General features: G+C 44.7%; 1 protein-coding gene across 4 annotated transcripts; it reads right to left on the bottom strand.

Moving 5' to 3' along the window:
• Positions 1-5: 5 nt before the first annotated feature.
• CA5A (carbonic anhydrase 5A) lies at positions 6-23,930 on the bottom strand. 4 transcript variants are annotated; one of them, XR_008841413.1, is made up of 8 exons: positions 16,784-16,955; positions 15,593-15,790; positions 11,905-12,023; positions 10,846-10,941; positions 10,340-10,402; positions 8,975-9,130; positions 691-841; positions 14-259 (listed from the first exon to the last, which is right to left on the bottom strand). XR_008841413.1 is itself a non-coding variant. In XM_056500943.1 (7 exons), the coding sequence occupies exons 1-7, from the start codon at positions 16,908-16,910 to the stop codon at positions 773-775; spliced, it is 828 nt and encodes a 275-aa protein (XP_056356918.1). In that variant the 5' UTR covers positions 16,911-16,955; the 3' UTR covers positions 6-772. The 4 variants fall into 4 exon arrangements, 3 of the variants coding, with proteins under 3 accessions (XP_056356918.1, XP_056356917.1, XP_056356916.1); XM_056500943.1 differs by having other exon boundaries at positions 6-841; XM_056500942.1 differs by lacking the exons at positions 14-259; positions 691-841; positions 16,784-16,955 and adding exons at positions 3,177-7,610; positions 23,670-23,930.
• Positions 23,931-26,290: the final 2,360 nt, after the last annotated feature.

Here is a 26,290-nt window from a genome sequence, read left to right as displayed (position 1 = left end):
CCACCAGCTCTGCCCTGGATGTTCCAAAACGTCCCCAAAAGTGGGAAAAAGGAGACAAAAGTGCCACCAGCTCTGCCCTGGCTGTTCTGAGCATCCCCAAAAGGTGAGAAAAGAAGCCAAGTGCCACCAGCTCTGCCCTGGGTGCTCCCAGTGTCCCCAAAAGGAGCCAAGTGTCACCTACCCTGCCCCAGGTGTAGGGTGCTGCTGGCTGCCTGCAGGGGAGGGCAGCCCTTCTCTGTTCCTGTGTGTTCTTGCATTCCTACAAATGAGAACAGATCCCTGTGTACATCCAAACCTGCAGGTCTGCCTCTCCCAGCCCCATCCTGCTCATGGCTCTGCAGAGGCAATGCAGGAATCAGCCCCTCCTGTCAGACACCAAAATCACCAAAAGGACTTGCCTGAAAAATAAATGATTCACCCATCTCAAATCCGGCAGATGGCAAAGCTGCCAAAAATGCTTGTGTGCAAAATGAAAATGTAAAATAATTCACCCATCTGGCAGTCGTGCAGGAGGAAAAGGCCTCACTGAAAGCTGAGCTTCTGCATCTAAGGAGAATCACTACAATAATACCCAAGGAACCAATCCTTCAGCAAATTCAGATTCCCTCTTGCCCTGGTGGAGGAGAGGAGCTCAGAGGCTCCAGGCTGGAAGCTCTGATCCCAAACATCCCTCTGAGGGTGCAGTGGTACCTGTGAGGAGCTGCTTCCCAGTGGTGCCCAAGCTCCACAGCCCAAGGCTGGTTCCTGCTCCTGCAGCACCCTCTGTGCACCTTCACACAGGCAGGACGTGGGAGGGAAGGTTTCCTCCAGGAGAACTCCAGGGAAATGTGAGATCCACATTCTGGGGGAAAAGGGCACATTTCAGTTACATTTCATTTCCATCAGACCACTTCCATTCCACAATCTCAACCAGCCCAAGCCTTGGAGCACTAATCCAAACCTGACATCTAGTGGCTGCTCAGGGGCTCAAAAATCTGCTGCTGCCTTTAGGTAAACATCCAAATTCTGGAAGAGAGCAAACACAGAAGTTACCTTGGCACTAAGCACATTCCTCCAGTTTTCAAGGAGAAATGGGATCCTAAAGAGACTAAAAAACTCTGACAATTAATTAAAAATAAACAGCAAAGCATTTATCACAGGTTTTCTGTAACCCCAAAGCCTTTTTTTACTTTACTAGTTTACCATTACAGGCCATTTTTGTTACTGCATTTCATGATTTGTCCCAGGATTATGAAATCAGGAGAAGAAGCCAATACTTACAACATGTGTCAGCTTTGTTACATCAGGATCCAGCAGCCAGGATTTGGATTGAAATTAAGTATTTGCTACAGGTGTTTTCAGATGAATACTCAAACCCAGTTTTATATTTGGGGGAATAAAATAATTTATCGAGGGATTTACTTCTCCAGTGCTCCAGGCCAAGTTCCTCAAGGACAATAATGACCTAGAACCAGAATCTCCTGAGCTGGGAGGGACTCACAGGGATCAAGTCCAAATCCTGGCCCCAAGAATCCCTCCATGGGCATTTTACACCTGACATGAACCCACACAGACATTTCCATGAACTCTCACAAGGATGGGACAGAGTTATCCTGTTCTAATTCTCCCAGAAGGGAATTTTTTCCTGGGAATTGCAGGCTCCAGAGGCTGTGGAGCAGCAGTCACTGAACAAGCCAACCTCGTGCTCGACTCTCTGGCAGATTAATCCACGGGAGTTCATTCTGCAACTGTTTTTCCATTTGTATTGCTGAGAAAACACCAGCCTGGCATGGGGTGTGTTCCCAGAGCTCTGATATCTTCAAAGCACTTCACAAATGCCGAGTGTTGTTATCAGCCCGGCCCTGGGCATTAGCTCTCCTCAGGCCCCCAAGTTATTCCGCTGAATCTTTGAAGAATATTTGATTATCCAATCAGTTCTCCATGTGCTAACACTCAGAGTTTGGCACATCAAAAAGGAGGAGGGAAGGAATGATTTGTCAGAAGGACAAACAATGTGCAGGAGCAGGAGCAAATGGGCCATTTGTGAGGAGTGATGGGGATGTTTTGAACCAGTAATTTGGAAAAGCTGCCTTGATCCAGTCACCCTGCTGGCAGAAAATCCCCCATTTCTTCAGCAAACACCTGGGCTGTGCTGATAAAGAGCTCAGAGCTGCTTGTCCTGGGTAAATGGAAGTGGTGGCAGCTTCTAGAACCATTCATTGGTCACAAGAGCAGAGCTGGCCTCACTCCTAAGCCAGGCCACTCTTTCTGCAGAAGAAAATGGGCTGCCCACCCACCAGCACAGCTGGGGAACCTTCTAGAAACATCACCTACACTCATTTCAGGGGGTTCCTTAACCAGGAATGGAATCTCCTGTTTTTCCTATCAAAAGAAACTTCTTTGGATGAATGCAGCTGACCAGAACCTGTGTGACAGCTGGACTCCAGGTGTGGCTCAGCTGTGAGACAGAAATGAGTGGTTATTTCTCCCAATGTTCACAGAACTGTGGGATGGTTTGGGATGAAGGGACATTAAAGCTCATCCAGTTCTAACCTGGCACCTTCCACTAGCCCAGGTTGCTCCAAGCCCTGTCCAGCCTGGCCCTGGACACTTCAGGGATGGGGCAGCCACAGCTTCTCTGGGGAACCTGAGTCAGGGCTCCCACCCTCCCAGGGAACAATTCCTTCCCAACATCCCATCTCCTCTATCAACTTCTAATTGATATCAGTAATTTAATGTATTTAAAGGTTTCTTAGGGTTATTTGATACATTGTGGTAGCCACAAGCAGCAGCTGAGTCACAGCACACAGCTCAAGGCTCAGTTTTCCCCAGGCCAGTGGCAGGACAGAGCTCAGCTGACAAGTCCAGTGCAATGGGCAGTGCCCAGTGCAGGAGTGAGGAAGGAGCCTGAAATCCTGGAATGCTGCTGGCCATGGCCTGTGGCATCTGGCTGCATGGGGTCAATCATGAGATTCCTTCAGCAGCACACAGAGCTCATTGTGCTTTCATTCCAGCACAGCCTTTCAGAGCTTGGAATCACCACACAACATCTGACAGCTGATCAGACTCCACTCCTAATGAACTGGGGCATTCCCAAAGAACAATTCTCATATTTTCTGGACAGGAAATCTGATTTTTTTTTTTTTTTTTTTTTTTTTTTTACTTGTAAAGCTTAATTACACAACAAGATACAGGCATGGGTTTCTCTGTTCCTTTATTGTAGTTGCACACTAATGTAACAGTGTAAAATGCAGCAGCTGAAGGGCTCTAAACAGCAGGGAAAAACTTTGGGGAAGGGCCAGGGAAAAACTTTGGGGAAGGGCCTGGATCCCAGGAAAACATAAAGCATTCCCTGTTCCAGGAGTTGTCTGCAGACAGTGATTTCAGGCAGGTAACACACATTAAATACACAATGGCACAAAGGCCACCAAAAAATGCACAAAGAGAAAAAAAAGCCAAGATGTGGCAGGAAATACAAGTTAAAACATCCCAAATTAAGGCATCCAAAGCAGTCCTCTAAAAACCCTGTGGAGATCAAAGCAAACTCCAGTTCTGGAGCTTCCAAAACCAGGGGAGAGACTCTGTCAGTGCTGACAGAAAAGGCAGCACAGAAGCGGTCAGGAACAGCTGAAGAGGGAAAGTTCTGGAATGCAGAACAGGGATCAAACACCCCAACAGCACAGGGAGCTGTCCCAGCTGGGAAATCACCCAGGACAAGGTAAAAACAGAATTTTAGAGAGTTCCTGAAAAGCAGCTGGAGTCAGACCAGCACTGCTCCAAACCTTCTCCTCCCTTTGCAGGGAGTTGTCCCAGAATTATTCCTTTAATTCCTGGGCCTTGCTGCCCCAGAAATGCCTCCCAGGGCAGTATTTAGCAATAAAGTGACTCTTAAGCAAGGAAAATACAAATATGTGCTTTGGCCCTTTTGTATTGTGCCACCCAAAAGAGCCCAAAGATTCCTTTTTAACTCAATTGTGCAAAATCATCACAAAAAAATCAGCTCTAACCCAACAATCAAATCATTTTTTTCCACACAGAACTGAGAGAATAAGGCACAGGAATTTTATCCCATCTCTTGTTTTAAACACAATTATTTTCCTGAAGTTTACATTCACAAGGTCAATAAAGTCATTGCAGCAGAAGAGTTAAAACTGAAAAAAAAAATTTAAAAAAAACCCAGTGTGGTAATTTCCAGATTAATTCCAACAATCTGCCCTGCAGCTGAGCTCCTGCCTGCCTTAAGGAGATGCTAAAACATTACACAGAAATGCAGGATTCAAGAAACAGCAAAATAAATGTAGCAAAACCCCTGTAAAACCTCTTTTTGTAGCACAGTAATTTTTTATCTGCATTAACCCTGTTTCCAGATATTTGAAGCAATCAGTGCTGAAATTGGAATTTCTTCATTTTATGTCAGTAAAAATGGGTGTGATTTGATGGAAATATGGACACAGCTTCACTGTGTCCCTGGTAATTCACTGTTCCCTAACAAAGCCTCCATGGCAGTACTTGAACAAAGTAAATCTCTGTGAGAACTTGAAATAAATCTGTCTGAGAACTTGAACTGGGTCACTGGGAAGGGAAATACCCCACATTCCCTCTGCTGGATGCAGGCTGGTTCAAAAGGGATTTACACATCCAGGAGGAAAATCTGATTGAGTGGAGCAAACCATGGAGAACTCAGTGGGTGTGAAATTAAACACTTACACCCTGGCAGTTCCCTAAAATAATCTGGATTTTGGGTTTGTTGGGAAAGCTGGATCAACTGGTGATTCTTCTCAGTGGATCAGAGAAATAAAAAAAAAAAAAACCAGTGGAAATCAGAAAAGCAATTTAAAGCTGAGCAGTTACAAAAGATTTTTAAAAGATCCACTTATAAATGATAAGGAGATTGATGCACAGCCCAGTGCTGCTGAGGCAGATCTGTTTTCAAATAAAAGCCAACATTAAGAGTCTCTGTATTACAATTTTGTCTATTAATGAATAGAAAATATCTGAGCTGCTGCCATCTTTCTCCAGAGTCCTACTCAGAAAAGTATCTGCAAGAACAGCACTGAATAAATATCTCAAACTTAATGACTGGACCATAATTATTATATATTCAGGCAAAAAGTAAAATCATTATTTTGCTGTTCCCAGAATTGTAGATATTCCTTCCATCTTTATTTTGGAATGTATCATTCTCCAGCAAAATCATCACTGGTGTGGTTTTGTAGCTAAAAATCTGTGTGGTGATGGCAAAGTCTGCAGAGTTCAACTGAGGTCATGGAATCAGAAAATCATGGAATGGTTTGGGTGGGAAAGGAGCTTCAAGTGCCACCCCTGCCATGGCAGGGACATCTCCCAATATCCCAAAATAATTCCAGGATTGGAGATGGCACAACCAAGATGGAAATGTTCCCCCAGGCAGGGAGGGCTTGGGGGAAGTGGGGAAACCAAAGAGCTCCACTGAATTCCTGACAGGAAAATATTCTCCACTGAGACAGGAGATTTCCTTCTTTCACCACCCAGAGTCACTGCAGCTGGAGTGGCCACACTGCAGGGGACAGAGGCACAACTGTGGCACCAGAACAGCCTGAGGTAGAGCTATGGGGGAAGGAAAGGCAGGATCTGGGCACTCAAACCCTTAAAATCATCAGGGTCACACTGAAAAGTGTTAAGGTGCTTTGAAACTGAATACTTTAAAAAAATTAAAGTACCAATTGGAAAGGTCTGGATTTAGCATTGCCAAGGTCATGGCTTCACTGAATCCAACCAGGAATCAAAGGGAGGAAAGACAGACAGAGCTGCTCCTCACCAGAAATCTGCTGCAAGAATTGAATCTGCAGAGCATGGAGGGGCAGAGAGAAAGGTGAGACAGAGCCAGTAGTGAGAAGTCAGTGATCCCTGGGGCAGCTCCCACAGCAGCTCTGCTTGGTCCACAAATCAATTCCAACCCCTGGACCTTCCCATAAGGTGCAATAAAAACAAACTGGTCCCCACTGGTCCTGAAGCTGGGTAAGTGTTTTTAGAGGAAAATACATCTCAAGGCAAAGCTTTGAAGAGAGCACTGGGGCTCTGTGAGCTGCTGAAATAAAAATCTTTTCTGAGCCCACACTCTCCTAGCACAGGTTTGAGGAATTGGTTTGGGGTTTTTCCCCTAATCCCACTGGGAGGGTCAGCTGGGTTTTATCTAATCTTGCTTTCCTTTGATGGGATCAGGTTCCTGGGATCAATTGGACATTTTCACCTAATTTGCTGCTCTAGCCAGTCTTGAAATACTGGTGAATTCTCTTATCCTCCCTTCTCTTGACAGATTATTAACACAGGAAAGCAAAAGCTGACAAAGCCAAAAGCTTCTACAGTTGTTAAAAGTCTTCTGGCTCCTGGTGTCTTACAACACACCCACAGCAAACACACAAAGTGCAGCCAGAAGAATGGAAATAGATCTTGGAAGTCATTTCTGTCCTTCTCCCCTTGTCATCCAAGGAAAAAGGAAGAAGGTAAAATGTCTCTGAGAGAAGCCTCTCTTCCCAGACATCAAACAATTCCCCAAAAGGACCTGATCAGTACTGATATTTTTCTTTTCTTCCCAATTCCTCCTTCTTAGCAATTTCTACCCAGGATTATTAATTCATGCAAGGCACTGAAAGAGCATTTGAAGAAACAGAACAATTCAGAGAAGGAGCAGGGAACGAGCTCCTCATCCTTATTTTTAACTGTCTTAATAATTCCTTACTGAGCCCTGCCTTAGAACAAGGGGCTCCAAGGGAACAAGGGGCTGCTAAGGGTTAATATTATCCACTTCTCTTAAAAAAAGCAAAACTAAAAACCCCACAGTGGCAGGCAAGGAAGGGTTTGGATGTGAGGGGAATGATGAGAAATGCTGTGCAGCCTGGGCTGGGGACAGAAGGATGAGCACACTGTGCAGTTCATCAGAACAATTCAGAGAAGGAGCAGGGGACGAGCTCCCCATCCTTATTTTTAACTGTTAAGGGTTAATATTATTCACTTCTGTAAAAAAAAAAACAAAAAAGCAAAACTAAAAACCCCACAGTGGCAGGCAAGGAAGGGTTTGGATGTGAGGGGAATGATGAGAAATGCTGTGCAGCCTGGGCTGGGGGCAGAAGGATGAGCACACTGTGCAGTTCATCAGAACAACTGAGAGAAGGAGCAGGGAACGAGCTCCCCATCCTTATTTTTAACTGCTAAGAGTTAATATTATCCACTTCACTTACAAAAAGCAAAACTATTAACCCCCCAGTGGCAGGCAAGGAAGGGCTTGGATGTGAGGGGTGATGAGAACTTTCTGCTGGGGTGCTAAGGGCTGAGCTGGGGGTGGAATGATGAGTTCACCAGAACAATTCAGAGGAGCAGGGAACGAGCTCCCCATCCTCATTTTCAACTGCTAAGGGTTAACATTATCCACTTCTTTTAAAAAAAGCAAAACTAAAAAACCCCAGTGGCAGGCAAGGAAGGGCTTGGTGTGAGGGGTGGTGAGAGCTCAGTGCGGGGCGCTAAGGGCTGAGCTGGGGCCGGAAGGACGAGCGCACCGTGCGGTCCATCAGCGGCTGCAGCGGCCGGAAGTTGTCCACCATCCTCCTCTCCTCCTCCCCGTCCGACGTGAACAGCAGCGTCCGAAACGCCTCCAGCTGGGAAGCACAAAGGGCCCTGCAGTCACTTCCCAGGAATTCCAGCAGTTTGGGAATTCGTGGCAAAAGGCAAGAGTTGGGTGAAATCAAGGGTAGCGCTAGGTTTGTGTTCTGAGGGGTTTTAGCACCCACGGTTCTGTCATTCTCCTGGGAAGCACAAAGGGTCACTCCAGTCACTTCCCAGGAATTCCCCACTTTGGGAATTCATGGCAAAAGGCAAGAGTTGGGTGAAATCAAGGGTAGCACTAAGTTTGTGTTTTGAGGGGTTTTAGCACCCACAGCTTTGTCATTCTGCTGGTAAAGATTGTCCCATTATCCACAGCAGTGTGGAGGAATTATCACATCTGCTGAGAAGCAGAAAGGGCCACTCCAGTCACTTCCCAAGAATTCCACCAGTTTGGGAATTCATGGAAAAAAGGCAAGAATTTGTTCTTGGTGAAATCAAGGGTAGTGCTATGTTTGTGCTCTGAGGGGTTTTAGCACCCACAGCTTTGTCATTCTGCTGGTATGGAGGAATTATCACATCTGCTGAGAAGCACAAAGGGCCACTCCAGTCACTTCCCAAGAACTCCCCCAGTTTGGGAATTCATGACAAAAAGACAAGAGTTTGGTGAAATCAAATGTAGTGCTACATTTGTGTTCTGAGGGGTTTTAGCACCCACAGCTTTGTCATTCTGCTGGTATGGAAAAATTATCACATCCGCAATCCTTAGGGAAATTAAATCCCAAAAAATTACCAATCACATCCCAATGACACCTGAGAGATCTACTTCCACTCAAACACTTCACCCAATCTCTGTTTACAGCCTCTCTATCACCCAGAAAAGAGGGAACCCCAACAGTCCCCAAGTTGTTCTCTCACTGGTTTGTAACTGGGATTAAAAAAAAGCAGCAGCAGATCAGCTTTTAATGCTCACAAGGCCATTGCAATGGTAAGTCACTGTTATGAGCCAATAAAAAAAGAATGCCACACTATGCCTGCAGCTCTCTGTTAATCTCCATCTCACAAAACCTTCCCTTTTTCCCTTCCCTCCACAATAAAGGCTGCATCAAGCTAAGGAGAGGAAAATTATGAGAATTCCAGTAAGTTCCTAAACCTCTTCAAGTTTTCAAGGGGCAGCTTCCAATATTGTGTACCACAGATGAAGATAAAACTCTTGAGAATAGATGGAAAAGTTGAATAAAGCTGGAAAAACATCCTGGAGAGGTCTAAGGCCTTTCAGTGTCAGTGGCTGTTAATGCCAGGATTCCTGAAAACAGTCACAGACCTCTGAAAACACAGAATTTTTGTGTTTTCCCAGAGAATTGCTGGTGAAAACTGGTTCTGAGCATCTGTGTGGCAGCAAAGGAAAACTGAGATTTACCTGATCCTCATCCACCTCGATTGGTTTCTTCTTAATGATCCACGTGACTGATTCAGTGAGGGGGGGAGTGGTCAAGGAGCCAGCGTAGGTCCAGTAATCAGGGCAGGAAGGGATCAGACAGGAGGGATCAAACTCATCAAACTCAATCACAGTGTCCTAAATAGCAGGAAAAACATTTGTAAGGATGGTGTTTTAAGAAAAAAACAACAAAGTTGAAGAAATTGACATTGAGTTAGAACCTCTGTGCATGGGTGTTTGGAATATTAATAATGTTATTATTTTAAACCCCTCAAACTTGTATAAAATTGGGGTTTAGGTGTAAGGGGTGCAAGCTGCTGAGCAGCCAAAATTGAAATATTTCTGCTGTCCCCACAAGCCATTAGGGATTCAGTGCAGGAGAAGCAAGAAGTGAGAAGGATCAATGGCCTAAGTTTTTGTGGGAGCTGGATGCAAGCAGGAAAAAAAGGGAATAAATAAGTGGTGGAATAAGTTCAGGCAGCTGTGCCAGATCCTTAAGAGACTGCAAACAAAAAGTGTTTTACTTTTCACCACATCATTTTAGGCAGCAGGAAGAGGACTGACATTTTATTTAAATTAAATATTCTTGTTCTCCAGGATGTTCAATCCCACAAATGGGATATCAGACAGAATGTAGGAGCTTCAAAACCCAAATTTCCCACACACACATTGCTCCAGGGGGATTTTCAGGCTATACTGGGGAATCTTGGCTTAGTTTCTTTTAAATTCACAGGCTGTAAATTACTATATTGTCACAATAGGTGTATATTCAGATTTGGGGAGGTCTTCTGGCACTGAGCTGATGTGTTTGGTGTTTAGCAGAGTTGGCACTGCTCTGATATAAAAACTTGTTTTATTTGGATTTTAAAAACTCCTCCCTGTGAGAAGTTGTGGCACAGCGACTTCAGCTGGATGGGATTAGAAGTAGAAAAGGTCAATGAGGTTTTTTTCCTGGGCACAGAAAGGAGGAACTGCTTCTGTCAGAGACTCAGCACTCCCTCTCCTGGCAGGAGCCTGCCAGCAACGATCCCATTCCCTCACCAAGAAAAATCAGTGTTTATAAAAAAGCAAATGATCTCCTCAAAGATCAGACAAAAATCAAAAAGCCACAGTAAATAAACCCCCACTTCAAGCCTTGTAAGTGGAAACAATCTCAAGAGCAGCATTTCTTCAAGAGGTTTGGAAAGCTTCAAGTGTCTAATTCCTCCTGAAGAACCAGCTTCCCTTCCCACTGCCAAGGTGGCAACCAGCCCCCATGGTGAAACTGAAGGAAGAGAAGTTTTTTTCTCAGTGTTTTGTGGTTCTCCAGGTGTTCTCTTGCTGGCTGGGACACCTCAGAGCACTGACCTTGTGTCTGACTGCAGGCAGGGCATCCACCAGGGTCTGCAGCCCTTCGTGCCGTGCTCCCAGCTGCAGGGACAGGGAGGGGTGGAAAATCAGTTAGCTGATCAATAATCTATCAGTTCTACACGTCCAACTTAGTATTTTTTTATTACAGCAATCACAGAATATTTAGAGTTGGAAAGGAGCTCTAGAAATCATCCAAATTGGTAGGAACACATCCAGGTGGGTTTGGGATGTCTCCAGACAGGGAGGTTCCTCCCAGGGCAGCTGTTCCACCCTCAACATAAAGTTCTTCACATTGAGGTGAAACTTTTTCTACTTTTTGGCCATTGCTCCTCATCCTGTCACCATTGCACAGAGCCTGGCACCGTCCTCTGACACCCCCTGGAAACATTTATATGGATTGATGGGATCCCCTCTCAGCCTTCCCTTAATTGCCCTAAATTGGCTTTGACAGAATGCAAATAGAAAGGCCCACTATTACAGCTGGTCCCAAAGACTGAAATTACCTTCAAGAACACTCCAATAACAGCCAGGCCATTCCCTTCCATCACAGCATCCTCAAAACTCGGGTATTCCACAGCATTCCAGTGCACCAAATGCAGCTGAAAGAGGAATGAGGGAGAAATCAACCCCTGCACAGAGCCCACACCTGACCTCTGATCCTGGCTGCTCAGGCAGGGGGAGGCACTGCAGTGAGCTCCCCACAAACCACAGAAAGGAGGAACAAAGTGCTCTCAGTAAGCAATAGTCCTTCCCTTCCTTTTTTTTGCCTTTTGTTTTAAACAATAGTTAGGAGCCACTGCATTTCCCATCTATAAAAGGGATTTAGTCTGTGGGAATTTGCTCCAGGAATTGGTCAAAGGCACAGACAAAGCTCAGCCTTCCACCTCTTCCCTCTCTTCCCAGGAGGAGCAGAGCACCCTGTGCTCCTGAGGAACATCCTCCTGCACACAACAATCTTCCTCTGCACTGCTGACAGCCAATACATTCAGGGCTTTTGTGGGAGAAATAAACACCCCAGCCCAAAAAGTCACAGTCTCCCTGTTAATGAGGATCTTGCCAAGCTGGCAGCACCACCATGAACACACCAACAGGAGAGAAACTCTCCTTAACAATAACCCATCATCACTTGGCAAATTCTTCTCCTTTGGCAAAGAACTGTGGTCAAAGTCATCACAATTTCACATTTTCACTGACTTCATCCTTTTTACTCATGTTTTCTTCCTTAGAAGTTACTTAAGCATCAAAGTTTTGCTATTTTAGTAACAGTTCAACAGTTGCAAATAGAAAATAAAGTGGTGTTTTTAAGAGTACTTAGTATATGCTTTGTTTCTCTGAAAGATTAAGTAATAATATACAAAGTTATTTTTAACTCTCAGTAATGGGGCCAATGTCCATTTTTTAGGCTTTTTCTTCTCCAGAAAACAGAGTGAAGATGAATTTTTATAGAATAAAACAGCAGATGAGCTGTAGCACTTCAAAACAAACTGCAAATCCTCAGTTTGGGTGTTTTCACAGACACACCTGAGACAAGTATTTGCATTGTTCAGGATTTCATCTCATACCTCTGCTGGGTAAAATTTGCTGTCAACTGTGTGCTCTGAGCCCCAGTCATTGATGGCTCCCCAGTGGAAGTGGAACTGCTTCAGCCTGTACTGATTTTCCAAGGGACCTCCAACGATGACTAGAAAACAAAACAAGACACACACATTAATAAATAGGATTTAGAACTGGCCAGAAAATTGCCCAGGAAAAAATATCAGGTGGAACAACTCAAACAGTGCCCTATCTACACTTTGCCATGAGCAAATTATTCAAGCAAGCATTGCTGGTTTTCCCTGCATCAAACTGGAGATGAGCTGAGGAGTCTCCCCATCCATCTCCCCCCAAGGGAATGTTTTCCCAGCTGACACCAGGTCTGGCACAGTCACAGAGGTGATTTTCACATTCTCACTCTCTCAGGAGTGCCTGACCAGGTGACACAGCAGTGACACATCTATTAAATGTATTCAATGACATCCCTGCAAGGATCTGGGAAAAATATTGGCATTTCTCATGACAAGACTTCAAAAAGCAAATATTGCCAGCCAAATCAGTATATTGAGTAAAATGTTAAAGTCTCCTGCAAGCTACAAAACCCAAACATCTTATTCTGCTTCAACACTGCACAAAGGTCAGCCAGAAATCTGTTCTGCTGTGCCTACAAGCTGTCAGTGAGGATTTAAACATCCAGAGTGTCACTGGGCAAGTTTCTGAAAGATTTAATGAGTACAGGTAGAACTTCAGTCTGTTCTGATTTCAGAAGGGCTCCCACCCTTCTGCAAACACATGAATGAAAAGTCCATGCTCAGCTTTCTGCTTCCACTCATTCCCTCCTACCTGGATCAAAACCATCCTGCAAGGTCATCTTGCTAATTATGGTATCAGAACATCTGGTAAATGAGAAACCCTAATTACTTCCCAAGGGCTAACAACACTTATGGAATCAGGGAATCCTTTAGGCTGGAAAAGAGCTTTTCCAAGAGTTCATCCAGCACCTGCTGATTTTTACTGAACTGTAGAACATGGGAAGTTTCAGAGCAAACTTTGGTATAAAGCACCTAATCCTAACACTGCCTTTGGAAATAAGTTAATCACTTCCATGCTAAGGAGAAAACAGTGAGAGGCATTAAGAGATTTTCTTGTATTATTTTCTTTTCCTGAAAGCCAGCCAGCAGTTTGAAATCCTAACCAGCCAGGCCTGTCTGTGATAAAGGAATAAATTCACATGAGCTGTGCAAAGTGACACTGAATTAATTCCATCCCCTGCTGCTGAGCTCTGGGCATAGATGCAATACTGAACATCCCTGGAAAATCTCAATGCCCCATCCCTGGAAGTGTCCAAGGCCAGGTTGGATGGGGTTTGGAGCACCCTGGGATAGTGGAAGGTGTCCCTGGGATTCTGTGCTGCAGAAGGGGTGGGTCACACAGTGTGACATTTCTGTGCTCTGACACAATCCACTCCTGAGTATGGGAAGATGCAAACCCACAAGTGACCACAAATTTGTGTTACTAACCACATCCACTTGAATATTGAAGTAACTCTAGGCACAGACACACATGGAGAGACTCAGGTTCCTGCAGTGGCCACAGAAAGTGACAGGAAACAAACAGGAACTTCAGCCCCTGTAGAAGCATTTCTTCTCAGATCACAATCCTGACAATTTCCAAACAAAGCAGAAATTGAAGGGGCTCTAACAGGAATCACATCAGGTGTTCCTTGCTCTGTTGCAGCCCCGTTTCTGATGGCAGCACACACAGACAGACCACATGCTGTACATACCTTCCCCTCACCCTCTTCTTCCTCCTGCTCTACCTTCAGCTTTAGCCCAAGTCTTGCAAACCCCATCTCAGGATTCTGGAGTTTGTGTCTATCCTGGGTGTCTTTCTCATCTTCTGTTTCAACTGTGGTGCTTTTGTTTGTTCCCAAGCTTTCTTCTCTGGGTTTCTATGATTGTTAGACAGAAGCTGGCAGTGAGAAAAATCAGAAATAGCAAAAGCAAAGAGAGAAAGGTGGAGGAGAGAGGCAGGCACCTGAAAACTGGGGGTTATACAGCAACACCTCACTGTCTGTTGCTTCTCTGCCATTTTGGAGCCCTGACACTGACTGAATTCATTTAAGGAAGATGAGGATGATGAAAAGGCAGCAAATGCTCCCAGGGCAAGATCCACCTCAAGGAAAGTCTTCCAGACAAAGCAGGTCAGATCTTTCAGAGGTGAGCACCAGCTCCAAAGGCCTGATGATTCCAGCCTTGCCTTTATGCCACAAAAACTGCTCCTGTGTAATTAAATATTGCATACAATTCCCCTTTGTTACATCAATTCTTGAAGGAAAAAAAATCCAACTTTGTTATCCACTAAATACTTTTCAGGACCTTATCCTTCACAGAGAGGGGGGTGTGGCTTATAAAGCAAGAGGTTGTTTAATGAAAAGCAAAGCCAGTCTAAAGTTAGTAAATTAAAATCACTCATGAGGGAACAAGTGACTAACCCAACCTCACTGAAAAAAACCAGCACTTTGTGCTGGACAAATAGAAGAGCAGAATTCAGGTTCAGCATGATATCAGTGCTTAAATGAGCAAGGGCAAGGATATTCCCTCTTGGAAATTTATTATTCCTTTTTGGTATTGCATTATTCTGAGTGAACAGCTAGAAACAAGAAAAACAAGAGGAGCCCCAAACATCACACAAGCTCCCTGCATTCCACCACCACCGTTTTTGCTGCAGGGTTTTATCAGCCTCTTTCCAAACATCAACCAGAAATGTTGGTGTTGTGAAGACAGAGTGTTTGTTTGTGTGCTGGAGGCTCCCTCCCCGAGGGCACTGCTAAATCCCACAGGAAGCTGGAGGAGCTCTCATGGTGAGCAGCCACTTTAAACATAAATGTCTGCAACCCAACAGGTTCAAACTTGCTCAGGGTCCTTCAGTTTTTCCCTGCAGGACAAGCTGGGCAATCACGTGCTTCACAACAGCCCTGACCAATTGCTACCAGCTCACCTGCAATTATGAAATATCTCTAGATTCTGCAATATCCTTTGGTAAAGGCTGCTTTGAGAAGGAACAGTGGACAGAAAATCTGGGATTTGGGAGCAATATCTTGATTTTAAGTCTATTTTTTTTTACTCTAGTGAACCTTTAAATGGTTGAGCTGCTCAGGTCAGAGGTTTATTCACAATGCAGAGTTGGATTTTCCATGCACTCCTGCTTCCCCTATAACAACAGAGACACACACACACCTGCTCCTGAGGGCAGAGCTCAGTGTTATTTCACTCCCCAAAACCCCACTGAGATAAGCATGTGTGCTTTCCAACTGCAGCTCATTTGGCTGCTGATAATTTCAAGTGCATTAAATATCTCTATTAACACCACAAAAGATAAGTGGCAGATTACTTCCATAGAGAGAAGTGATGGAATCAGGTTTCAAATTGAGTAGGTACACACATAAATGACTGAAGATTGACTCGTGTGGGTAAAGTTTATTACAAACCTACAAGCCAGGGCACTGAGGCTTGTGAAAGGAGTTTCAACACACAGCAGGGGATTTGTGCACAATGCCCATGGCAATAAAAACACTGTCAATGTGAAGTCTGTATGGAGTTTCTTCATCATGATTCCCACCACTGTAAACCCAGCATTTTTTTGCTGTACATTCATTTTCAACATCAGGTCTTAACATTAAATAGATTTTTTTTCCCCCCCTGAGTTTTTGCTTACTTGATTTATCAGCAGAGTCATCAAACTCCACCAGGAAGGAGTAGCCATTGTTCCAGATGTGAAGGCAGGTGGTGGGGTCGTAGCTGATTTTCAGGGGCTTCAGGAAGGGATCATAAACACTGTCCCTCCACTGGATGTTGATGGGAGACTGGCGGGTGCCCCCGGGGATGGTCAGCGGGCTCTGCCACAGCGGATGCACTGCAAGATGAGCAGGAGAGTCAGCCTCTGATGCAGGACACAGAACTGCCTGGCAAGGGAAGGTGCTGTGTCACCAAAGGCTAATTCGAGTCAGCTGGTGCCCAGGAAAGCAAAAGAAAAATAAAACATTCCAGTTGCATGACTCAAAGCCAAACAGGGAAGCGCAGTAATTTGACTTAGAACCGTGTCAGTACCTTTCTGTCTTTGCAGAATGCTCTGCAAAGAAATTGCTCCCTTATTTCCCATAAAATTTTCCTATTATTGCCAGTTTTTAAGGCAGCTTTGGTCTCCAGCTTTCTTTACACACCACACCATCAGCTGAGCTGGGAGTGTTCCAGACATAGCATAATTCCCACTGGGAAGCAAAACATTCTCTAGAAAGAAACACAAGCACAGGGGTCACTGCACAAAGGGGGGTTCAGAGCTCCTGCAGCAGCCACACCAATCCTGGCCAAAACTGCTTCGTGCAGACGGGTCCTGCTGATCCCATACCTGTAAAACCCAAACCCTGCAATTTTGGGGGCAGACTGAGCCCCTCAAACTGGCACAGCAGGATGGGTACATGAGTGGTTCCCACAAAACTTTATTCTGTTTAAAACCAGCACTGCTGCCTGTGCCACCTGTTCACCCGCACACAGCTTGGGGTGCCCCGTCCCTCTGCTGAACCCCCAAATTGCTTCGAGCATCACTCACTACTACTACACTAGATACGACTGCTCAGTGTCTTTTAAACGAGGAACTAAAAAGAAATTAAACCTTCCAACCACTCACACAAAGGGCGGCCAAACAGCTTCTCCCCCTCCCCGTTTCCCTCAGCGAGCAGCAAACTTTCCTGCGCTCCATAAGGTCAGCTCAGGCAAAGGCGGCGCAAAACATCCCCTATATTCACACCACGGGCACTTCCCGATGCTTCAGCCGAGGACAAAGCCAGGCTCCCGCACAAAGCTCGGCAGCGCTGGGGGCCTGGCGGGGCGCAGGGAGAGCGGCACTCACGGGCGTCTCGCAGGCGGTACGAGCAGCAGGCGCCGAGGCTGCAGCGGCGCCGGCCCGGCCGGGAGGAGCAGGACGGGGACGACGAGGCCACGGCGGCCGCCCAAGCGCGGCGGAGCAGCGGCAGCATCGCGGCGGAGATCGCGGAGCCCTGCCCAGCCCGGCCCGGCCCGGGGCGGCCCCTTCCGGCACGGCCCTCCCGCCATGGCTGAGGGGCGGGCTGGGTGTGCTCGGCTGCTCCTCATGCCGTGACAGCCCGGCAGCAGCGCCGTGCGAGGCGGGTATCGCCATTTCCCGAGCTCGGGGCGGTCTCCGTGCCCCTGACGAAAGTGCGTGCCCTCACAACAAGTGCGGCTCTTGACATCCGAAGTGATTCCTTCACGCCGAGTACAGGATAAAAGAGTGTCCCCTCACACCAAAATAGCATTTATTCCCTCAAACTGAAGTGTTTCTCCTCATATAAAGTATTTTACCTCACACCAAGGGAGGCCCTTCACACCGAGTACATTATAAACAAGCACCTCCTCACCCAAAAAACATCTCCCCTCACACCAAAACAGCGTTTATTCCCTCACACCAAAGTGTTTCTCTTCATATCAAGTGTTTTCCCTCAGATCAAGAGGGGTATTTATTTCCTCACAAGTGTGGCCCTTCAGGACCAAAGTGATTCCTTCACGCCGAGTACAGGATAAGAGTGTCCCCTCACACCAAAATAGTATTTATTCCCTCAAACTGAAGTCTTTCTCCTCATATCAAGTGTTTTCCCTCACACCAAGGGGGTATTTTTTCCCCTCACACCAAGGGAGGCCCTTCAAGCCGAGTACATTATAAACAAGCACCTCCTCACCCAAAAAACATCTCCCCTCACACCAAAACAGCGTTTATTCCCTCACACCAAAGTGTTTCTCCTCATATCGAGTGTTTTCCCTCACATCAAGAGAAGTATTTATTTCCTCACAACAAGTGTGGCCCTTCAGGACCAAAGTGATTCCTTCACGCCAAGTACAGGATAAGAGTGTCCCCTCACACCAAAATAGTATTTATTCCCTCAAACTGAAGTCTTTCTCCTCATATCAAGTGTTTTCCCTCACACCAAGGGAGTATTTTTTCCCCTCACACCAAGTGTGGCCCTTCACACCTTGTACAGTATAAACAAGCATCTCCTCACCCAAAAAACATCTCCCCTCACACCAAAATAGCATTTATTCCTTCATACCAAATTGTTTCTCCTCATATCAAGTGTTTTCCCTCATATCAAGAGAGGTATTTATTTCCTCACACCAAGTGTGGCCCTTCAGGACCAAAGTGATTCCTTCACACTGAGTACAGTATAAAAGAGTGTTCCCTCACACCAAAATAGTATTTATTCCTTCATGCCAAAGTGTTTCTCCTCATATCAAGAGTTTTCCCTCATATCAAGAGAGTATTTGTTCCCTCACACCAAGTGTGGCCCTTCATGTCCAGATTCCTTCACACTGAGTACAGTATAAAAGAGCATCGCTCCACCCAAAAAAACATGTCCCCTCACACCAAAATAGCATTTATTCCTTCATATCAAAGTGTTTCTGCTCATATTAAGTGTTTTCCCTCACACCAAGAGAGTATTTTTTCCTCTCACACCAAGTGAGGACCTTCACATCCAAAGTGATTCCTTCACACTGAGTACAGTACAAAAGAACATCGCCTCACCCATAAGTGCATCCCCTCACACCAAAACAGCATTTATTCCCTCAAAGTCTTTCTCCTCATATCGAGTGTTTTCCCTCATATCAAGAGAATATTTGTTCCCTCACACCAAGTGTGGCCCTTCATGTCCAGATTCCTTCACACTGAGTACAGTATAAAAGAGCATCGCCCCACCCAAAAAACATGTCCCCTCACACCAAAATAGCATTTATTCCTTCATACTAAAGTGTTTCCCCTCATATCAAGTGTTTTCTCTCGTACCAAGAGAGTATTTTTTCCCTCACACCAAGTGAGGGCCTTCACATCCAAAGTGATTCCTTCACACTGAGTACAGTATAAAGCATCACTCCACCCAAGAAACATGTCCCCTCACACCAAAATAGTATTTATTCCCTCAAATCAAAGTGTTTCTCCTCATATCAAGTGTTTTCCCTCACATCAAGAGAGTATTTGTTCCCTCACACCAAAAGTGATTCCTTAGCATCAAGTGCATCCCTCACACCAAAATAGTATTTATTCCCTCACACCAAGTGCACCCCCTAACACCAAAAAATTTATTCCTTCACACCAAAAAAACACACAGAGGTAGGTGGGTCTGGCACAGCAGAGGCCCCTCTCAAAGGCTCATTTGGAAAAGTTAATATTATGTTTACCTTTCTTGGCTGTCACAAAGGCAAGAAACCACCTGGAATGGTGAAAGAGCCAACCCAACTGAGCTGAGCTCAGGATTCACCTGACACTGCCTGAGGCAGAGAAATCTCAATGAAAATTGTTAAAACCTTTATCACTCCTCTTATAGCTGCCAGTAAGGAACACACTGCAAAAGTTAATTTTTTTAAAAAAGAAAAGAAAGCTGAAAGTGTTGGTGAAAGCACAGAGATAAATCAAGAGTTCCAAATTTGCCAGTTCCCTTGGGCAGCCAGGAGCAGAACACCACCCTCAGCTCCTGACCTTCATCTTGCTGTATTTCTTAGTTACTCTCTTAAAATAATTTTGAAAATCTGCATTTATCTTTGGGAATTTTTATCATCTTATTAGGATGAGCACTTTTGAATTTTCACGAGGAACCTGATGTAACATTGTGAACGTTTTACTGAAACAAAGGCAGGATCAGATACTCAAGCAGAGACAACCAAGAAGTGTTTGCCCAGTTTTACCAACATTGTGTAAGAAGTTTCCATTGCATTCACAGTATAACGTGTTTAAAATACTCCTGAGTTGAGTAAGAGCAGTTGAAATCTGGGAAACTATTTGCTTTGAGTGGCTGGGTGATCACAAACAGATCATCAGGAGATGTACAAACAGCTGGTGATGCCAGGATGTTAACCTGGGCTTAAATTTCATTTCACTTCCTCCCTGCAGTCTTTTTTTTTGTGTAGCAGGATTCAATTGCAAGCAAAATGAATTTTTGGTTAGGCTCCCAACTTTTTTTAGGATGGCTAATTTATTATTCTCAACAGAATGCTTCCGTAAAAAAGATAGATAATCAATGAAATCAATGAACTTGAAAAGACCTGCTGCCCATAAACATCATGATTCAGGCTTAATCACAGTTTACCAGCCTATTGATCATGGTTAGGCAACTCCAGCACAGCTACTGATGGACAACAGGCAGCTCCTGGCCCAGGTGGGCTTCAGGGGCTTTATACTCAGCATAAACAAGAGAATCTGGGGATTATTCTCATCTACCAACAAATTACTGTCATCTCTTCACCATTCTTCCAGGATCCAACTTTTCTTCTTCTAAATTCTTCCTCTAAATTCAACAGATAACCTTGGGCATCTTAGAAATTACATCTACACCTGGTTTTGTAATTATTAAAAAAAAAAATCACAGAAAGCTGCAACCATCCCTTTTCTGTGTGTTAAAGCTGATAAAATTAAAAGCCTCAAACTTCATTGCTTTACATTGTGCCATTAAGACAACCCAGCTTCATCAAGCTTTTTAGTGGTTCGATCCTGCAAGGTCTTGAAAAATATGCATTTTTAGAGTTTTGCACTATGCTGAACAGAAAGAGTCACTTGTTGTGGGCTGAACAGCACAACAAAAAGGAATCTCAGAAATGATGGGCTGGTGAGGTACAAAACTAAAGAGAAATCACTTAGACCTGCAACACTTTTGTTCCCCTCCTGAATTATTTGTAGAATCTCCATCCAGTTTTTGACATGCACATGCTACTTCTTCCTGAGCATGAAGTTCAGTAAAACTCTAGCATTTAATTTAAAAATCCTTCAAAGAAAACCCTTCAAAACAGGAGCTCAGTGGCAGGGAGATGGTTTGGTTTGCAAACAGCAGACAAAAAGATAAAACTACCTGTGCAAAAAGGAAGCCTAAGCCCTTAACCTTGCTCCCAGCACTTAACCAAGGTAGCCTAAAATCTTCTTTTCCAAGCCATTCCAGAAAGAATTTTCCCATCTCGGGAAGGTGATTTATCCAAGAGAGACACAGCTCTCATGCAGCAAGAGCTAGAGAGAGCAGCAGCAGCCAGGATCACAATATCCCATTATTTCCCCCAAATTATTACATTTCTGAGCCATCTGGAAGGTTCCAGCTGGGCTTTCTTGTTCCTGAACCCAGAGTGGTTTCCACAACCAGAAAGGGAAGAGCCGGAGGGATGGACTCGAGTGATGCAGAATCTGTGTGGGAACAGAGTTTTCAAACGACCAAAGTTAATTTTGGAAAAGGTGAGAATCAGAGCTAGTGTGCAGTTTGCACCCTTTGCTCACTGAGGAAGGGCCTGGGCTGGTGTTTGCCTTTATCACACACACCCATCTCTGCTGCTGTCAGCAGTTAAACTGAATTTTGTCATACAAAAAGTGTGAATCACCTGTGAAAAGGGATCTGCCACAAACAGACCTTATCTGAGCCTGATTTGATTTTTCTGTAAATCCCCATCAGACACAGTGATGCTTCATTTAATCTTATAATATTTAGGGGCTTCTTACATTTGCCCTGCAGATTTTCCCCCCACTTTCCCAGACATAGAGCCATCCAAGTAGTCCCAATCTTTAGAATAATTTTCTATAATTAATTGCAGCTTTTGAAGTAGTTCTTAAAAATTCCATTTAGGATTGATGCAAGCATCAAAAGCTTCAGGGTGGAAATCAAGATCCAGATGAAAATAAAGGTTTTAATCTTTGAGAAGAAAAATACCTGCTGAATCAAGTGCTTTGATTTCTTTACAAGTGAGATAAACCAGGGCAGACTGTGGCAGGACGAGCTGAGAAACCTCACTCAGGGGAAGGAAATAAGGCCCTGTTTGCCATAGCAACACATTCTGAACAAGAAAATAAAATATACACATTGCTGAAATTCAGTAAAGAACCATCTTAAACTTTAAAGAGCTCTGCTTCAACCACTGGGACTGAACACTGCAGAGGAAATCCAAGAGAGGTTGAATTTCTTGAAGCTTTTGTCTGAATCAAGATTTTTGGAGGATAGCAGTGCTGGTTGGCTCAGGCCCATCGTGACAAGGTGCTGAAAGTTCTGCTGAGTTGTTGTCAGATGGGGCTGTGATTTAGGGCGGTTTATTGATAAACAGCCCAGAGCTTTTTATCAAACAGATGTAGCTGACAGGGGAGCAGCAGCAGGTTGGGAAGTGCTGAGCTTTCCTGTGCCTCCACAGTGCTTGGCTGAGATAGGAGCCTGGCTGAGGAGGCAGTGGCTGAGCCCAGATAAGGGGGAGGTAATTCCAGCTGGCAAGGTAAAGCAAACAGAGCCTTTATCTTCTCCTGCATAAAAACCACTTGCTGAAATTATGCATGCAGGCTTAGGAACTCAGTGTGGAAAGGGCTTGGGAAAGAACTCCTGGACAATTTAGGGAGGCACTGCAGTTGTGTGTGCAGGCCTGGAGATGGCACACCTGGATTGTGTGTCTCTGCAGCACTTGTACAATTCTTAGAAAAAAACCCTAAACGTGAAAGATTCTGCTTTGCTTGTAACCTCTTCCAAAAGGGCAAGAAAGGAAAAACCCATTCAGGTCTTCCCTGGTAATAATTACTAAATTAGGCTTAAAAAAATCCCCATGGAGAGCATTTCCAGTAATTATTCCAAAAAATGAATGTCTGAAACCTCCACCTCCATGTGGCATTCCAAGATCCCTCAGAGCTTGGCACAGACACTCCCTGGTCCTCCACACCTCTGGGAATTTTGCCATCCGTGCCACAATTCTCCCCAATGTTTCTACAGTGAAGTGCTCCAGAAATTATCAACTGTGGAGTAACCCCCAAACTGCCTCACTCAGGGCTCCTGTGCACTCCCTGCCTGCCAAAAACAGCCATTCCAAAGACTGGGTTTTCCCAAAACAGTTTGTTTTGGCATTTCCTGCATGAATGGCACAGAGAAGAGAAAGACTGAAGAAATAAACAGTATCTGTCTTAAATTGAAAAGAGGAATGTGAGTAAAAAGAGTAAAAAAATACCAGTTGTGGTTCATTCAATCAGCAGTGGAACAAACTGGTCCGATCTCTTCTTGGAATGGGATCCCCTCTTACCCTGGGTAACCATGAAATGTTCAAGGCTCTGTTCTTTGGGAGAAGTTATTATGCTGAATAAAATCACAGAGGAAAAAAAAAAAAAAAAGGAACAAAAGGTTTTTCTAGCCATAAAAATGACTCTTTCCTATTCTCAGCTGACATTATCTCACAGCAGTGAGTAGGCAATCTCTGGCTGGCCCCATCTTATCTGCAAGTAAGTTAATCAGTATTTTAAATAACTAAATCTTTAACATCTTCCAGGAGTAACTTGCACCTCAAAGTGATTTATTGGAGGTCTGTACAGCACATTTGGAGGGGTTTGTGGCTTGTTCTAGGCCTCATTTTCCAAATCAAACATTCCAGTGGCTATGAAATTCCCAGTCAGAATCAATTTGTGCTAAGTATGTTTTGAATTATGCTCACGAGCACAGTTTTCATTGAAAGCAGCCAAGCCTCCCAAGTAACGATTGCTTCTTGTCACAGGTTGGAGTCACAAAAACACAATGCCATTGATAGAGATAAAGAACAAGGCAGAACCCTCAAATTCCACAAAGTATTTCCATTTCTTTCATTCTATCCACTCTCTTTTCTTCAATCCTCCAGCCACACCCCCGAATCCCCCATTTTCATTCGCTAACGAACAAGAACACCCCACAACCCCAGCAGCTCCTGCCCAGCCCAGCCCCTGGCGTTTCTCGGGCTGGGATGGGATGGGATGCAGGACTTACAGGCGGCATTCCTGGTTTTGCTGGAGCAGGCGGCCAGGCTGCAGGGCCGGGCTGGCACAGCCCGCAGGGCTCTCAGCTGCTGCCAGAGGCGCCCCAGGGCTGTCACCTTCACCCCGCTCATGGCTGGCAATCCAAACCTTCACCGCTCCCTCAGCAGAGCCTGCCGCAGCCCTACAGCATCACCAATAAAAATCCTGTGGCTACAGCTCCACTGAGGGGTGGCCAGGCTTCTTCGGGAACAATTTTGAGAGCACCCTTTGCTGCTTAAGAGGTGGAGCCACCCAGGAGTTAATTTTCAACTTGTCCCCTCACTGTCTTCTTCATTGGCTCTCCATTCTCTTCAGAAGCTGCCGGGTTGATGATTATTCCACATGTGCTTCCCAGAGGGTTTTTTTTTCCCCCTCCCCTCATCTGGCTCCAAGAAAATGAAGGGCTGCAGAAAATTTCTCTTTGGTATGCAAGGAGAGGGTTCTTATCACTGCTCGGTGCATACATGCTGTGAATTTGAATAGTTGTATATTTGAATACTGAGAGCCAAGAGGTGCTGTCAGGAACAGCTGAAATGCCCCGAGCTGGGGCTCAAACCGAGGAATTCCCAAAATGCAGCAGCTATGCAAGGCTGGGCCCAGCAAAGGAAACATTTAGCTCTGAGCATTTAGCAGCCCTGCAGCCTCCAGGTGAGGAGCGGCAGAACAAAGGATGCCAATATAAATTCTGTTACAGAAACATCCCCTAATTCTGTATAGACTGTAGTATAAAAATATGTATATGTATAAAAATAGTAATATAAGGGCCCATAATTACTCCTCTACACACGTGGACCCAGCTGAAATTTTTGGTTGGGAGAGGACAGAGGGAAATGTTTTCCTGACCCATTTCTCAGAGATAAAGGCAAGACTGTTACTCTCTTGCTGTTTCCAGGGGCACTCCCACTAACTTTGTTACCTTATGTGAAAACCCCACACTTTCTTCGGGATGTTTGCTCTTCTTCCAACTGAAAAAAAAACACGTATCAATGGCACAAACATATCCAAGTCAGAGCTGAATTTTTTTCAGGCCAAGCACTGAAAAAGAAAAGGAATTATTCCTATAAAAACTCCCTAATATTTCAGATTATTACCAGCCAAATAGGAATAAAGATGTGGAGCCATTAAAAATGGAATTATCCTTTCCAAGGACAGGGAGTCAAGGATAACCCAGCACAGCAGTGCCTGAACCAAAGGGTCCCCTGGCATTCCCAGCCCTTGTGTGTGACAAAGTGGCAAACCAGGTCCAAGGGCCAGCACAGGAAGGAGCAAAACAAGGCAGCAGCAAAGCCAAACAGCAAATAAAACAACCCAAGTCCTTCCTAGAGACAAAAACAAAGCCAAAGCTGAAGACAAGAGCCCCAGCTCCAGAGCTGAGGCTTAACTGGGCTCCTGGCCCATTGTGGTGGGTGGAGGCTGCAGGTGAGGATTATCAGTCATTAAAACTTAATTAAATCATCTTTCAGGCTCATGACAAAACTAAAGTATTTACACAACTCATGTGGTTCTTTTTCTCCATTAAATATATAAGTGGGTATACTTTAAAAACTCCAGAATCCAAAGCAAGAAGTGATAGTGATAAGAGGATTAAAATTCTACTATTTAGCCCAACTATTTCCCTAATTAATAAATTACCTATTAAATATTTTTCAATTATTTTGATTTGTGTTCTATTTGGCTTATTTATTTAATTATGCATTTTTAACAAACTGGTGTTTTGAATTAGAAACTTCTTGGTGATATTTTCATGAAACCTCTGCTTGTCTGCCATCTCTTATCTCACAGGGTGTCAGGGCAGGGCTCAGGGAATCCTCTTTGCTAGCCCAAAGTGGCCAGCTGAGCTTTCCTATTTATTATTCCAACCCCTCCTGTTTAGCAGAGTCTTCCTCACTGCTTGGCATTTATTCCCTGAGCTGCCAGCACTGCCTCTATTGTCAGCTCTGAGTTCTGCCCAGAGAGCTGAAACACCAACTGTTCTTCATAGTTGGGTAATTTGGGTGAGGAGTGTGACTGTACACAATGAAGTTTGGCTTATTTTTCTTCATAGAAATGAAACAAGTGAAAATTTAGTATTTTCTTGCTGTCACTCATCTGACTTTTGCTGTCAGTGCCTCCAGACTGAGCAGAGAGGATCAATAATTGTTTGGGTTTTTTTACTAGGACATTGCCAGTACTTACTTGTTTTTATATTACCATTGTTCATATGAATTGTGATACTTGAAGGGAGAAAATCACCTCACTGCAGTGTGTCCAGGGAATCTGATCCCCAGGCATCTTCTTGGAAGGGTGTTCCTGCCCCAGTGTTGCCTCAGTTGTAAGTCAAACCAGTAACTCAGCAAAAAATACATCTTTACTGTAATTAGATATCATGGAAGTGATTTAATAATGAACATTTTCCTCACCTAATTATTGTGTAATTGGAGGACAATCAGTCAGGTTATGGGATGCTGCCTGGAATTTTGCTGCTGAGTGCAAACCTCTCTGGGATGACTAAAATGTCACAGTGCAGGTTCCCCACAGGAGCCAGGTCAGGCCTGCGTGGCTTTGCCCCTCATTTCCTGAGGATGGGCTCACACTTCCCATGGCAGGTTTTAC

This window comes from Oenanthe melanoleuca, chromosome 11 (genome assembly GCF_029582105.1).
Source record: "Oenanthe melanoleuca isolate GR-GAL-2019-014 chromosome 11, OMel1.0, whole genome shotgun sequence".
Classification (NCBI taxonomy): Eukaryota; Metazoa; Chordata; class Aves; order Passeriformes; family Muscicapidae; genus Oenanthe; species Oenanthe melanoleuca.
Note: the sequence above shows the minus strand (reverse complement) of the source record. Positions and strands in the feature narration are given on the sequence as shown.

Coding starts and splice junctions, on each gene's coding strand:
- CA5A (XM_056500941.1), bottom strand. CDS start 16,910: ATGCTGCCGCTGCTCCGCCGCGCTTGGGCGGCCGCCGTGGCCTCGTCG. Junction 12,024..15,592: donor TGACTCTGCTGATAAATCAA/GTAAGCAAAAAC, acceptor TTTGTTTTCTAG/TCATCGTTGGAGGTCCCTTG. Junction 9,131..10,339: donor TGCCTGCAGTCAGACACAAG/GTCAGTGCTCTG, acceptor CCTGCTATTTAG/GACACTGTGATTGAGTTTGA.